The 16,950-nt window shown below is 39.2% G+C and overlaps 1 protein-coding gene across 1 annotated transcript; it reads right to left on the reverse strand.

The window, feature by feature from the left end:
- Positions 1–2,480: 2,480 nt before the first annotated feature.
- On the reverse strand, positions 2,481–3,930 carry LOC121973496 (peroxidase 5-like). Its single transcript, XM_042524911.1, has 4 exons — positions 3,688–3,930; positions 3,386–3,580; positions 3,101–3,263; positions 2,481–3,002 (listed from the first exon to the last, which is right to left on the reverse strand). Exons 1-4 carry the CDS (start codon positions 3,898–3,900, stop codon positions 2,599–2,601), a joined length of 975 nt encoding a protein of 324 aa, XP_042380845.1. The 5' UTR covers positions 3,901–3,930; the 3' UTR covers positions 2,481–2,598.
- Positions 3,931–16,950: the final 13,020 nt, after the last annotated feature.

A 16,950-nucleotide genomic window follows, 5' to 3' on the forward strand; every position in this document is an offset into this window, starting at 1 on the left:
GATGAACGACTTACTAATTGCCTAAGGTCTGAGAGAGAAGAAGACTGTGGACAAGAGGTTGCTAGAAAGAAGATCGGAGAAGATAAAAAGTAAAGTGATAAGAATAGGGGCCACTTAGGGTATTTATAAAGTGTAACTTAATTATAATTGTTGGATTAAAACAGCACACTCCTGGAGAGACATTGATCTGAGGGGAAAGAAGCGTCAGGTAATCGTACTAGGAGGCGTGCGTCAGGAGCCGTTTCAAAAAACGAAGAGAAGGGCCATGTGACATCCACCTATAAATGGTCATTTATGATGGAGGTGACAATCAAATCATTTCACTACCAAAACACCTCTCCACCCATCCTCAGTACTCTCTCTTTCACAACGTGCCTCTGACATATAGTGTTTGAATTGAAAAATGTTGTTAAGTGTATAAGGCATAAAGAGAAATACGAATTCTCGGACGACCCTAGTGAGAGGGATGAGTGGATGGGAACTAAACTTGGGTCGAGTCAGTCGGCTACACTTCTTTCGACAAGACTTGAGGGGGAGGCTAGTGATACAGGTTATAATGAGTGGACCCAAGAGATGAAGTGGTGGTCAAAGTCAAGATGACATGGCAGTTAAAGTCAATGGAGGGAAGCATCTCCCCACCTGGCTCTGATTGACTGCCCAGCATTAAGGCTCATCGAATCGGCCCAGTCAGATTCTAAGCTGGGCAGAAAAAAGGTCGACCGACCCTTGAGCCGGTCGAACATAAGGAGTTCAGTGTTTTACCCTTGAACTAAGGAAATAATGAACCTGGTACTCAATAACCGACTGAGTTTAAGGTAGGTCATCCTTGTAGGTTGGTCGAAATAACTGACCCACCTCACAATCGACCAGCCCTAGACCTGGTCGAAGGAAGGGTCAAATGCCTCACTTTGTATGAGCCCCTATACATATGCCTAGCCGACTCGATTACTAGTTTGCCTTATGGGTATTCGTTTAAAAATAGAACTAAACGAGCTTATATAACTCCATACCCGTCTCTTATATGCATAAGGGTAAGATGGCTTTATAATCTGGTCAGAATACCAAGTGCACCTTACCTATAAATTATTATATACCGGTCAGACAAAGGTCCACCCGGGCTTAAGGCACCTTGGCTCAAAATGTCGATCGAACTAATGACGACAAAGATAGCAATTCAGGAGATTCAAAAATTGATTTTAATTATTGATGATTTACCATGTTTGGATTCTAATCCAAATCATATTTTTCATTATTTCCATATTTATTATTATCATATTTATAATAATATATTTCTATATTTATCATTATATTTTTCATATATTATCTTGACAATATGTATAAATAGGTGAGTTAGCCTATGAGAATTATCAATCAATAACAAAGAAGCAATTGCCTTTTCTTTATTTGTCTCTCTAGTTTTTTCTTATGTCTATGTGCGTCCGTATTATATATTTCAATATGGTATTAGAGTCATGATCTTTAGTTTTTTCCTATCAATTTCTCTCTTTTTCATTGCTCGATAATAGCAACTAATTTTCTCACCTTGGCCTTATTTTCGTTGGTTTCCATTGTCTCGTTTGCCTTCTCAATCGTCTCTGTGGCCTTTTGGATTTCTCCTTTTCCCTTACCTGTGAATTGTTCGACAGTTTCCTTTGCAGTTCACGCCTTCTCTTTCACCTTGCACGCAAGTCCTTTCGAAGTCTCTTTTCCACGGTCTCTTCTCTTTCCCGGCGATATGTATTTTCTCTAACAACAATCCTCTCTATGGTCCTTTAAAGAAATTAGTTTATTGTTCTTATAATTTATTCAAAATATATATATATATATATATATATATATATATATATATATATATATATATATATTGAATAAACAAATCACATGTGATATATTTATCACATTAAACTATAATAATTTAAATATTTGATAAAAGAAATTATTGGCATCGAAAAAGGAGATGGTTGAAGGTTCAGTGTAATATTATTTTTTATTTACTTTTGACTCTCGACTTTTTAAAAACTCAAATATTATTCGATGATTGAACAAAAGTTATAAAAATAATTAAAAATGTATAATATTCAGAGGACAGAGTAGAAGATTTCAATACCGAAAGAGGAACACTAACGAATTACAAGATTTTAATTTCTTTGTACTCTGCCTAGATAAATAGGCAACTTAAATGATTACATAGTTTTATTTTATTTTTATTTGTATTTCACACATTTATAAATTTTCTAATATGTTAAAAATATATAAATAATAATTTAAATAGTCATGAGCTGTGAATTAAATCGTAACTGACAATCTAAATCGTGAATCGATAAGGTTAAGGTTTGAGATTCTGTGAACCCATGGTTGAATACATAATGCCAAGACACTTGGGGTAGAAGACATTACCCTTTGATTGAGATAAATTCGAAGCGTAAGATATATACCCACATAAACTTTTAAATATTAATTTCTGCTTAACATTCAAACTTAACCATCTTATTTATTCTTTTAAATATTTTTGTGTTACAGCACCACACACCCCTGTTGGTGTGGCATTTTTATTCATATAAAGAAAGATACCAGCAGTTATATAAAAGTCAACTCGATTCAGTTGGGCACTCTGCAGTTGGTGCGTATCTCTCCGTTGCTCCCGGTCAGCACGCCGATGCTGCCCATCCTCACCATCGCCAGCGCAAAGCTACTCGTGAAGACGGCCGAGTTGCTCGCGAACAGGTTTACCTGCGCCGCCGCCGCCGGCGTCGACACCAGCGTCTGGTCCGACGTGAACAGCCCCCTGTGCCTCAAGATGCCCTGGTAGTAGCTGTTGTCGAACCCGAGCTCGCTCGGCGGGTCCATCGGCACCTCGGTGTTGCTTCCCGCCGTCGGGCATTGCTGCTGCAGCTGAACCGCGTACGCGGGGTCCAGCGTCGGGTCGACTGCCGAGCTGCTGCTGAAGTTATAAAGCCTGCTGGTGAAGGCAGGGCAGTGAGCAATGCCAATGGTGTGTGCTCCTGACCGATTAAACATATACAAAATTAACTCAAAACAATATAACATTTATTAATTCTTCAAATTAATTATACAATTATTAGCGACTACTAATCAATACCTGAGAGGGTGATCATGTCGGATTGGGTCAACCCTTTCCTGGCGAAGATTTGAGTGAGTTGAACTAGTCGGAGATCGGGGCCAGGGAGCTCCGACGTGTCGCTTGCCAACGAAATCCTCCCGTCTCTTCTTCCACCAGGAACATCGTAGAAACCTCCTCCATACTGCAATCGCATATTACATTAATCCTTTACTCTCCAAAATATATGTATATACATTTAAACATCAAGAGATTGATCGAGCTAGCAAATGCATGCTTTAATTATATATGTATATATATACTTACGTGTGCAACGCTGTCTCGGGCAATGAAAGCGAGAATGTCGGCGCAGGAGACAACGCCGGGGCAGGCAGCTTCCAGCTTCGCCTTTGCATTATCGACGACTTGGAACGCTTCTTCCTCGATGGTTTGGTTGATCTCCGCGTCCTTCTCCGCCGTGTTCCCGTTCGCCGAAGCTATGAGAACCGATCCATCACACCCCTGCTCCATCAATTGAATACGATCAGAAACTTAAGTATAACATTAATTCAGACAGGGCAACGAAGCTTCGATCGATATGCAGTATATCGATCGATATATATACTGACTCTGACAAAGCAGTCGTGGAAATGCATCCGGAGAAGGTCAGCGCCGATGTCGTCAGTCTGCTGGACAGCGTCATTGAAGGTTTGCCTGATGAGGGTTTCGGCGGTAGGGCAGGTTTGGGAGTAGAAGCCCACTCTGAGCTGAGCTGCTACTGCATCGCTCATCAGGCAGAGGGCCATGCAGGAATAAACAACTATGGACGCTAACACTGCCATTGTTGCTTCTCTAAGCTTGTTCGATATTGGAATGGGTGGCAAGGTGGAAGGAATGGAGCCCCTATTTATAGGAATCGTGGTGTGCACACACTGACTAGCCCTCCATTGAAAGGTATAGAAATTAAGGTGGCGATGGGTGATGGACAACTGCCAGCTACATAGCATTGACTCATGGCTTATTTCCGGGCACACTTATTCGAGACACTTAATTTGCTAGTGGAATACTTCGTTCTAGAGGAATTGGAATTTAGATTATTTTCGTTTTTTTACTAGATCTAAAATTAATAGAATGAAAATGAATTTAGTTTTGTCGGATTGTATCTCTATTCTCGTCTCGTGGATTGTTCATGCCTATTGTCCATTCTCCTCTTGACTAATTAAATTGATCACTAACTAGTCAAAGACGGTAGCTAGGCTCAATCTTACCAGGCTTAAGCTGAAAGGCAAACGATTTGACAAATTAAATCGGTCATAAACGTCGGCTCTAGAATTTAATAATATTTATATTATAATTGCATAGTATTTATAAAAAATTTATTTAAAACTACTTATAATTAAACATAATTACTGTCTTAACATATGATGGGTTGTCATCATGAGATCTGGGGTTCAAATTTCGACAAAACTGAGATAAATATCTTACTTATGTGCTAGTTATTATTCCAAAGGTTAATAGTCGTCCGTGATTTACCTCCTCCATGTTGATCCTGAGACGAATTGACGTGGATATTGAAGATGAGTGTATTCACTTTTTATCATTTGACTATTATTAAGCATGTCATGATAGCAACTTGAACAACTTAATCTCATAATTGGCTTTCTAGAATTTTTTTGACGAATGACATTTAACTTTTTTTTTTTTTTTTTTTGTTGAGACTGTTAGATAACACCAAATGACAAATAATAGTTTTCATGATCACATTAATTTCTGTCTATATGGACACCGTATATCCTCGCGGTGACTGTTAGTTAGGTTAATTATAAAAATATTTTTGCTTAGATAAGCTATTGATAGTGATCATATGTAATAAAAAAATATATTATAAATTTTAAGTTAGTGACACTACCTTTAAATAAATTATCAGACAATAACTTTAAAATATAACTATTATTAATTATTTTGAGTTTTCTTATGTGTTTGGCCATGTACACTGTTGAACTGTCTCCCCGTTATCATTGGAGTTTTGTTGCGTGATTTCAGAGATACATTTCATCTTTATTATTTTTTCCTACCTTTTTTTCCATGGATTGCATTGACTAGGATCATGCTCAAGATGTGTATTACGTGGAAATTATTGTCTCGTTAGACATTGATGAGGAAGTTTTCTATCGTGATGCAGTTTGATCTGCGCCAATTAACATGCATGTGTAAGGGCGTATGGAGTGAGCATCTTCAATGTTTAAATCATCACAGGTATTATGGAAGATTAAAAATAACAATTGCCGTCGATGGATCGGATGAGCAATCGGTGAGGTAGCTTATGTGTGGACTGAATCACCAGATTTCAAGGAAGAGCCTGGATCGGAGGAGCAATGGCGTAGTCAGGATCATCACTTGCCCTGGGCTAAATCTTAGTTCAATAGCTCCATCACTAACCCTGGACTAAATCTTAGTTCAATTGCTCCATCATTGATGTTCATATAGGACCTATTCCGATATTGACATAAAATAATATTGTCAAAAGTGATTGTTATAAAAAAAATTGGCTGGGCTAAATGGGCTGGAGCCTAGTGCAGCCCTGAAATAATATTGCAAGGAGTGATGGATACATGGAGATTATCTGGGCTGCACTGGGCTAGAGCCCAGTGTAGCCCAGCCTTGGCTACGCCCTTGCGGAGGAGGGACCCAAATGTGGAAGAAAGTCTCCGGTCAGCAATGCCTACAAGGATGTAGAAAAAGAGTAGGGTAATAGAGCATTATAAGAGAGGTCAAGAGGTGCCCTAACTCAACCACTCTCATATTTAAGTCAGTCACCAATGGAGGAGAAATGAAAAAGACGATTAGTGATAAAAGTAGAGGCATATGTGCTCGTATGCTTTAGCATAACTTGGCCCACAGATATGGATTCCTACTATAATATTGCTAAACTGATATTCTCTCCTCATTAATTAGGTGTCACATCACGGCATGGATAATGCCCCATCATTATATCTCTACCGTATTTGTATAATTATACTATACCGTATTTGTATAATTATACTACTCCATGAGCTTTGACAATCCATGTGTTGTATCATTTATGGCGTCAGCCCACGAGATAAAGATCTATAGGGCCTAAGGGCTCGACCCATTAAGAAAAAGGAGATCAGAATGGGAAGATCAAACTAAAGAAGTCGAGGAAAGGGGAGTGGAGCCTTTATAGTCTAATAGGCAGGGCCGAATGGGGTTGCGCAGGGATTGACCTTTGAAGGACATTATTAATGTTTGTTCATCTGAGAGAGTCAAGGGAGCTTAACTGATTGAGCAAGGCATATTTCCGAGGGAGCTGAGCCCCTAGAGTTGGACAAACTAACTCGAGGAATGGAGGAGTTGAGCTAACTAAGTGGAGCAAGTTATCGGGTGAGCTGAGCTCCTAGAGTTGGGTGAATCGACTGGAGGAATCAAGGAGTTGAGCTAACTGAGTGGAGAATATTGTTGAGGGAGCTGAGCTCCTAGAGTTGGGAAAACCAACTGAAGGAATCAGTGAGTTGAGCTTATTGATCGGAGCAGATTGTCATGGGAATTGAGCTCTTGGTGTCGGGCGAACTGACTAAAGGAATCGAGGAGTTGAGTTGACTAAGCAAAGCAGGTTGTCGGGGGAGCTGAGCCCTTGGAGTAGAGAAAACCAACTGGAGGAATTGGAGAGTTAACCTAACTGAGCGGAGTAGAGGTTGTCAGGGGAGATGAACCCTTGGAGTTGGACGAACCGGCCAGAAGAATCAGGGAGTTAAGCTCATTGAGAAAAGCAAGTTGTTGAGGGAGTTGAGCCCTAGAGTCGGGTGAACTGACTGGAGGAATCAGAGAGTTAAGCTGACTGAGCAGAGAAGATTATCGGGGGAGATGAGCCCTGGAGTTGGGCGAACCAGCTGGAGGAATTTGGGAGTTGAGTTGACTAAGTGGAGCAGGTTATCAGGGGAGTTGAGACCCTAGAGTCGGATGAATTGACTGGAGGAATCAGTGAGTTAGGTTAACCGAGTGGAGCAGGTTATTAGGGGAGCTGAACCTCTATAGTCTGGTGAACCGACTAGCCATGCTTCTCGTCTTACATAACCCGACTAGGGGCGATCGGATTAACCCATCTAGACTTTGACCTCCATCTCAACAGAACTATTGATCTTCTCAGCATACGTGGAAAACTCTCGATTCACTCTTTGTTGTTGGTGACCGTTAGTGGCCGGCAAGAGGGGAGTTGAATAGCCCTGCACAATATAAAAACAAATACCCTTCTCGGACTTTTTAAAAGAACAATTGCATAAATTGAAATAGAGAAATAAGCTAAAAGAAGAGGCTCACAGCTTTTACTTGATTACAACCAAGGAGGTTGTTAATCCAAGGAAGTAAATGCACTAAGTATCTTCTTCAGGCGGAGAAGCCTCTTACATCAATGAAAGCACAAAATGAGAAGCTAAACTAACAATGAAGGGCGCACAAGTGTTGTATTACAATTGCTTATTGATTGAAAAGCTTCTGGACCAAGGCTGTATTTATAGCCTTGGTCGAGGCGCTTGGTGTTAAAGTGTATATTAAAAGTCTAGCTTTTTGTATAAACATTTATTTTAAAATAAGAATCACATTGGTCAAATGTCTACATTTATGCTAAGTGTAGTTGTCCATTTAATTTATATTGTAGATAACGTGGTGTGAGGTGGCATACAGAAGATCATGTTATCAGTTCCTTATAAATTATAAATAGTAGCTCACAACCAAGATGGAATGGGACAAACCATTAGAGTGGTTGTAGTATAATTTGATATTAGTTTATTTTAACTATAAAATTACACTAGTACACTATGAGTGTATTGAGCAAGACCATTTGAGGTAGTTTTTTTATTCTGACTACATAAAATAACAAAACCCCTGTTATTATGGAAATACGTACTCTTAATCATGATATAATAACAAGCATGTATACTTAATATTTATTTCTTTAATTTAGATTTATTTCGTTAAATCAATAAGCCCGATAAGTTGGGAAATGATACTATTTATATGGTATGTTATTGATTATAGAATGAAATTGTGTCCGAGTAATCTAGGTTGATGATGTCCCTTTGAGGAGCTCATAAGAATTGTCATGTAAACCCTACAGATGGACTTAATCCGACATGATAATAAGGTTGAGTGGTACTACTCTTGGAGCTAGATATTAATTAAGCGAGTTGTCAGTAATTCATTTAATTAGTGGGCATTCAATATCTTAAACACAGGGAGACTAACGCCATCATGATAAGAAGGAGCCCATATTGTAATATGAGATTGATGTGGTAGTGCAATAATAACTCTTTAGTGGTATGAGTTATTATTGATGAACTTGAGTTGGGTGTTCGGGGCGAATACGGGAAGCTCAAGCTCATCGAGAGACCAAAACTAATTCCTCCTCTCGGTCCTTGTTGTAGACTCTTATTTATAAAGCCTTATATCCACTTAAAGTCAAGCTTCTTACCCATCTTGTTGTGGCCGGCCAAGCCAAGCTTGGAGCCCAGCTAGGGTCGGCCAAGCCAAAGAGTGGAGCCAAGTTGTGGTCGACCAAGCTTGAAGCCTAAGTAAGGTGGCCGACCACATTAAATTAAAAGGGTATTTTAAATTTTAAAATCTTTCCTTTTATGGAAGTCATGGTTTTAAAAGAGAGTTTTTAAATGTCAAAATCTTTCCTTTTATAGCTATCTATAAAGGATTAAGAGAAATGTTTGATATCTTTCCTTATTTGTAGTTAAAAGAAAATTTTTAATTTTTGATAAAACTTTCCTTTCTTGTAACCATCCACATGTTTTTAAAAGAGAGATTTTAATTTATAAAATTTTCCTTTATAACCAACAAGGGATTTAAAAGAGAAATTTTTATTAAAATTTCTTACCGGAAACAAATAAGGAAGTTTTAATTTTGTGTTTAAAACTTTCCTTGTTTGGAGCACAAGGAGGTGGCCGGCCATGACAAGAAGAAAAGGAAGTTTAAATTTTTTTGTTTTAAAACTTTCCTTTTTAGTCATTGGTAAAGAATATAAGGAAGTTTTAATTATGCTTAAAACTTTTCTTTTTTGCCAAGACCAAGGATTATAAAAGAGATTGAGGGGTGCCTCATGAGATAACACATCTTCTATTCCTCTCTTCCAATCATTGGTGGCCGACCCTTGTCCTTTTCTCTTCTCCTTTTATTTTCTCTCTTGGAGGCCGGCGACATCAAGGTTGGTGATCTCTTGGTGGTCGGTTGCTTGAAGGAGAAGAAGAAGAGAAGGAAGCTCTCTTGTCTAGCATTCCTTGGAGGTTAGTTGGTGGCCGGATCTAGGAAGCAAAGGAAGAAGCTTGGGTGGATTTCATCTTGGAAGATCGTCACCCACACGACGTCCAAGAGAAGGAGAGGAATACAGCAGAAAATCAAGAGGTCTATAAGCTACAAAAGGTATAACTAGTTATTAGTTTCCGCATTATAACTAGCTCATCTTTTGTATAGATCTTGAAAATCCAAACACATGAGGTTATCAGTTTTAGGTTATCATTTTTGTTATCGATTTTATTGTTCGATTTCATGTTTCGATATTGTGCTTCTATTGAGGTTTCTATAGTTAAACCTAGTTTACTGTAAGAAGTTAAATATCCGATTTCTTTGAAAGTCTTTGTCTAGGAAGTGGTGGATGATCTCACACCCAAGAAGGTCTAGTGCCTCGCCATGTTTAACCTGGAAGTCGATCTTTGAAATATATATTTGATAACTTCTATAATATGGTTTAACTTAGAAAGATTACATCGGTTAGACTTGGAGTAAAAAATGTTAAGTATCGTTTCCAATCCAAGTTTAACTTCTGAAGGACAATTTGGATTAATAATGTTAAGCATTGTTTGCAATCCAAATTTAACTTCAGTAGAGCACAAGGGTAGCTAGGATAGTTCTATGCTTGTACAAATTTTTATAGAAGGGAACTAGGACGATATTCCGAGTAGCAACCAACATTTGGTATTAGAGCTAGGTTATACCTCTGTGTGTTTGGTTTTTAGTTTAATTATGTACATGTCATACATATTTTAGGTAGGATAATAGTATGATATGCAAATAGATTAACTCTGTGGTTGCAGACTCCAACTATTATGGCCTATTGTGATTGTGTGTGATTGGACCCTCGGACATGTCAAGGGCATTTTATGTGTGTGCATGATTGTATTTATTAAATACAGCAGGAGCTGTATTAGTTTTAGGATTTTACATTTTGTTCAATCTAGACTTTATGTACATTCCTTTGTAGAATATAGGATCGAAATATGTAAAATTTTATTTTAGTCGCGGATCATATCCTTGCGAGGCGTAGTGCTATTTGAGGATCAGAGGTGCAGCAGAAAAGGAAGCTTGATGGATGCGACGACATGAGCCCTAGGGCTAGCGGCTAGTTTTGACGACTGTTAGGGCTGGCAGCACACGGAGGACAGTGATGGAAGAGACCATAATAATTGAAAAATTATTTTTCTATACTTATTACTTTTATTTGCTATAATGTGTGTGTGTATGTTAAAATCCTCATCTTAAATAACTAAGTGGGAGAGGGATTTATAAATAAATTCCACGGTCTCCATTACTGATTTGTAAGTGATGCAAATAAACTTACGCGTTGGCTCTGAGTGTCTTCCTCCACATCGGATGAGTTTGTTTGCGGATCACTAGATCAAACTTCCTTTATAGATGATTATAGGAAATTATTTAGGAGCGTGTGATCTTCTCCATCTGAAGGAGCACAATCCTATTTAATGGATTAAGTATCAAGTAATGGTATACACTTAGGCGCATTTAATAGTATCCTCCCCATCGGAGTCACTGCTATTATTTGTGTGACCGAAGGAATACCAACTATTAATTTTATTTGTCATAAAGTTAGGTTGACAAGAATAAAATTAATGGGTAAAACCTCCTCTTACAAATATTTGAATTTGTATACGTCCACACTATTGTGGCATACAAAATTCACGGTATTTTGAGATGTTGGTGAATTTAAATGATGTTATTTGAGGAATCAATATTATTCTAAATTCTTAAGTTTTGACCAAAACTTATTTTGTGATTCTTAGGATGTCTTTCAACCCACTTGCTATTATTTTGAAAGAGAATAAACTTACTGGTCCAAATTACATAGATTGGAAAAGAAACCTGGGCATTGTTCTAACTGCTGAAGGCTATAAGTTTGTATTGTTAGAGGTCTTCCCTGAAGTGTCTAATAGATGATTCTAGTGAAGAGGAGATTGACTATCATAAGAAATGGGTCAAGGCAGATGAGATGGTGCAGTATTACATTTTTGGCTTCTATGTCAAATATGCTGCAACATCAGCATCTGTCCATGCCTACTGCCTATAACATGATGTACAATCTCAAGGAACTCTTCGAACACCAGAATCGGGCTACTAGGAAAGAGGCTATGAGAAACTTAATGATAGCCACCATGTCGGAGGGGACACTCGTAAGGGATCATATCCTCAAAATGATGGCTTACTTGAACGAGATACAAATCCTTGGAGCTGAAATCGATGGGGAAACCCAAGTCGATATTATTCTCCAAACGCTACCCAAAAGTTTTGAGCAGTTCCACCTGAACTACAATATGAATAAAAGGATTTATTCATTGGTGGAACTACTGATAGAACATCATGCAACAGAAGGGCTATTTCATCATAATTTTCAAATTCACTTTGCTGAAAGTGTTTCTACTTCTAAGTCGAAAGGCAAGAAGAAGAAGAAGGAACAAGCTGGCTCGGCAAATAAAGTGAATCGATCTCTAGGTACTGGACTAAAAGCAGGTGTAAAGAAGCCGAAGGGCAAGTGCTTCATTTGCAAGCAGTCTGGACATTGGAAGGCGGACTGCCCTCGTAGGAAAGAAAACAATAAGGTATATCTTATTCTCTAGTAGTTGAAACATGTTTAGTGGTGTTATCTACCAGTACCTAGTGTGTAGATACAGGAGCCATTGATCATGTCTGCAATTCATTGCAGGGGTTCCAGGAAACCTGACAACTATATGAAGGAGAGATAACTGTCTACATGGGCAATGCTACAAAAGTGGCGGCTATTGTAGTGGGAGATGTTTACTTATCTTTTGATAGGAATAGAACTTTAATTTTGAGAAATTGTCTTTATGTACCAAATTTTAGAAAGAATTTAATTTCAGTTTCTAAACTGTTTTTGGATGGATATACTATTTCTTTTGATGATAAAGTGGTTATCAAGAAAAATAGGGTAGTTATCTGTTCTGGTACATTAGTTGCTAATTTGTATACTCTAAATCCAATAACTCCCACAAAGCAACAAATGGAAATTAATAACACATCCTCTAATTCTAATAAGAGAAAGGAACCTTCAAAAATGAACCAAACATATTTTTGGCATATAAGACTTGGTCATATTAACTTAAGTAGGATTCAAAGGCTAATAGCCAATGGACTCTTGAGTTCATTAGTGTTGGAAAACTTTCCATTCTGCGAATCTTACTTGGAAGGAAAAATAACCAAGAGATCTTTTAAGGCCAAGGGGTATAGAGCAAAAGATGTGTTGGAATTGGTTCATTCTAATTTGTGTGGACCTATGACTATCCAGGCGAGAGGTGGTTTCGAATATTTTATCTCTTTTATAGATGACTATTCGAGATATGGGTACATTACTTGATGCGCCGCAAGTCTGAGTGCTTTGATAAGTTCAAAGAATACAAGGCTGATGTGGAGAAATGTCACGGTAAAAGTATCAAGACATTACGGTCTGATCATGGTGGTGAGTACCTCTCAGGAGAGTTTAGGAATTACTTATTGGAGGTTAAGATTCAATCCCAATTGTCTGCACATGGTATACCCCAACAAAATGGTATGGCGGAACGAAGGAATAAGACTCTTATGGAAATGGTTAGATCGATGATGAGTTATTCAGAATTACCAAATTCGTTCTGGGGATATGCTTTAGAAACGGCAGTATACATTTTGAATTTGATACCTTCTAAATCAGTACCCTCTACTCCCACGGAATTATGGAATGGGTGTAAGCATAGTCTGAGTTATATTCGGATTTGGGGTAGTCTAGCACATGTGCTGAAGGGAGATGCTGATAAGTAGGAATCTCGTACAGAAGTTCACCTATTTATAGGTTATCCTAAAGAAACGAATGGTGGTTTGTTTTATAGTCCTAAAGATAAGAAGGTTATTGTTAGCACTGATGTCTGATTTTTAGAAGAGAACTATGTAATAAACTACAAGCCCATGAGTGAAATTATTCTAGAAGAAATGAGAGAGGACACGTCTACTTTAGTACCATTAGTACAAGATGAAATATCACAAGAAACTGCAACACGCATCATAAATGATACACAACTACAGATAGTGTCTCGTCGTAGTGGGAGGGTTGTGAGGCAACCTGAAAGATTCATGTTTTTGGGAGAGTCTTCGGACTTGATCCTAGGTAAACATGAACCTGATCCCCAAACATATGACGAAGCACTCCAAGGTAAAGATACAGCATCTTGGCAAAGAGCAATGAATTCAGAAATAGAATCTATGTATTCTAACAAAATCTTGGAGCTAGTAGAACCATCAAATAGTGTAAAAGCTATTGGATGTAAATGGATCTATAAAAGAAAAAGGGGGACAGATGGGAAGGTGGAAACCTTCAAAGCAAGACTTGTTGCGAAGGGGTATACTCAGAAAGAGGGAATCGATTATAAGGAAACTTTTTCGCCAGTAGCTATACTTAAGTCTATCTAGATACTCTTATCTATTACTGCTCATATGAATTATGAGGTTTGGCAAATGGATGTCAAGATAGCTTTTCTTAATGGAAGTCTTGAAGAAAACATCCATATGAATCAACCAGAGGGGTTTATTGCAAAGGGCAAAGAGCATCTTATATGTAAGCTCAATCGGTCTATTTATGGACTGAAGCAAGCTTCAAGATCTTGGAACATCCGGTTTAATGAAGTAATATAGTCTTATGAATTTATTCAGTATCTGGATGAGTCTTGTGTATACAAGAAGTGTGACGGAAACGTGATGGTATTTCTTATACTATATGTAGATGACATTTTGATAGTTGGCAACAATGTCAAAGTGTTGTCAGAAGTAAGGGTATGGTTCTCCAAGCAATTCGATATGAAGGACTTGGGAGAATGCGGATATATTCTCGGGATCAAAATAATAAGGGATTGCAAGAAAAGAATGTTGTGCTTATCCCAAGCTTCATATATCGATTCTATTCTAGCTCGTTTTAACATGCAAGACTCTAAGAAAGGATTTCTACCTTTTCGGCATGGAGCATCTTTATTTAAAGAGATGTCTCCTAAGACATCAAAAGAGATAGAGGAAATGAAGGTAGTTCCTTATGCTTCAGCTATAGGAAGCCTAATGTATGCAATGTTATGCACGAGACCTGATATCTATTTTACCGTGGGCATGGTTAGCAGATATCAAAGTAATCCAGGACAGGGACATTGGACTGCCGTAAAGCATATATTAAAGTACCTGAGAAGGACTAGAGATTATATGCTGGTTTACCAAGCAGATGATTTGCTCCCTGTGGGTTACACGGATTCTGACTTTCAATCAGATAGGGACAATAATAAGTCTACCTCAGGTTATGTATTTACTTTAGGAGGTGGAGCTATAACATAGAGGAGTGTTAAGCAGAAATACGTTTCAGACTCAACCATGGAAGCTGAGTATGTGACAGCCTTTGAGGCAGCCAAAGAAACTGTATGGTTCAGGAACTTTTTGATGAACTTAGATGTGATTCCTGGTTTACCCAAAATCATCATAATTTATTGTGATAATAGCGGTGCAGTAGCAAACTCGAAGGAACCACAAGCCCATAAGGCGAGTAAATATATTGAGCACAAGTACCACCTGATATGAGACATCGTAAAGCGAGGAGAAGTTGTTGTCGCCAAGATTGCATCAGCAGATAACCTGGCAGATCCTTTCACTAAGGTCCTTCCGACGAAAGCTTTTGATCGGCATGTTGAGGGGATGAGAATCAGATGTATGACAACATTTATGGAAGCAAAGTATTTTAGTATAAGTGGGAGATTGTTAGAGTGTATACTAAAAGTCTAGCTTTTTGTATAAACATTTATTTTGAAATAAGAATCATATTGGTCAAAAGTCTACATTTATGCTAAGTGTAGTTGTCCATTTAATTTATATTGTAGATACCGTGGTGTGAGGTGACATACAGAAGATCATATTATCAGTTCCTTATAAATTATAAATAGTAGCTCACAACCAAGATGGAAAGGGACAAACCATTGAAGTAGTTATAGTGTAATTTGGTATTAGTTTAACTTGACTATAAAAGTACACTAGTACACTATAAGTGTATTGAGCAGGACCATTTTGTTGGTGCAACCTTAGGTCAAGGTTGACCTGGTTGACCTGACTCGAGTTGTGTTTTGATGTTTGACGATGTTTGACGAGAAGAGAGTTGTATTCTTGATGTTTGACAAGAATAGGTATTTGGGAGATTGTAGGTGCAACCTTAGGTCAAGGTTGACCTGATTGACCTGATTCGGGAAAAGTCCAAGCAGGGAGCTTGGCACGCGAAAAGTCCAAGTGTGGAGACTTGGCACGGGAAAAGTCCAAGTATGGAGACTTGGCACGGAGAAGTCCAAGCAGGGAGCTTGGCACGAGGGAAAGTCCTAACTGGGATGTTAGGCAGGTGGAAAGTCCTGGTGAGTGAAAACTGGGAAAGTCCTAACGGGATGTTAGGCGGTGTGGAAAGTCTGGTGAGTGAAGCCGAGAAAGTCCTAACTGGGATGTTAGGCGGTTGGAAAGTCTGGTGAGTGAAGCCATAACTGGGATGTTAGGCGGTTGGAAAGTCCCGTGAGTGAAGCTGGGAAGTCCTAACTGGGATGTTAGGCGGTGTGAAAACCCTAGTGAGTGAAGCTAGGTGAAAGTTCGAGTAACCCTGGCAAGGGAAAATCCAGATGGATCGGGGATGATCGGACTTGGTGTTGGAAAGTCCAAGTATGTCAGGGTGATCGGATACTTGGCACGAAGAAAATCCGGATGGATCGGGGATGATCGGACATCCGGTGTGGAAAAGTCTAAGTGGGTCAAAGGTTGACCGCACTTCGAGGGAGTGCTAGCAGTCAAGGGTGACCGGATGCTAGGCATGATGTACCAATAGGTCAAGGTTGACCGGATGTTGGTGTGGAAGCCTTAGGTTTAGGGTTGAGAAGTTTGGATCGGCCGACCGATCCAATGATATGGGTCATCGATCGGTGCGGTGACCGATCGGTGACGATCGATATCTGATAGTTATATGATCGATGCGGAGACCGATCAGAAGGAGATCGATGAACAGCGGAGAAAGAAGCCTGTCCACGACCGATCTGTGGACCGATCAGTCCCTAGACTCGATCGGATGTTTCTGATCGGTCCATGGACCGATCGGGGAACCTCCTCACTCGGTAGCATACCGTGATGTTACTGATCGGTCCACCGATCAGGATGTTCGATCGGTCCACGCCGATCGGGGTTCTAGCCGCTGCAGCGGCTAGTTTCTTCATTGTCTTCTTCGCGGTATAAAGGAGACGAGGGCATCTTCCGTGCTATTTTCTTCTTTCTCTTCTTCCTACTGAGCTGCTGCTGTGCTCTTGAGCTTTGTTGAGTTCCGAAGCTTCGTGTGAGCTTCTTCGACTGAGTTCCTAGCGTCGCTGCTGCTTCATCCAGTCGAAGAGAAGGCAAGTAAGCGAAGGTTTTACAGTTGTATTGTATTTTGCTTCTTGCTGTATACTCCTTCTTGTATTGCTTTTGCAAAACTTTGTGGCGAGGTTTCTCCACCCAGAAGGAGTGATTATTAGCCGGTTCTCCGGGGACTCATCCACCGACGGATTGATAGGGCT

Source organism: Zingiber officinale, chromosome 4A (assembly GCF_018446385.1).
Source record: "Zingiber officinale cultivar Zhangliang chromosome 4A, Zo_v1.1, whole genome shotgun sequence".
Lineage (NCBI taxonomy): Eukaryota > Viridiplantae > Streptophyta > Magnoliopsida > Zingiberales > Zingiberaceae > Zingiber > Zingiber officinale.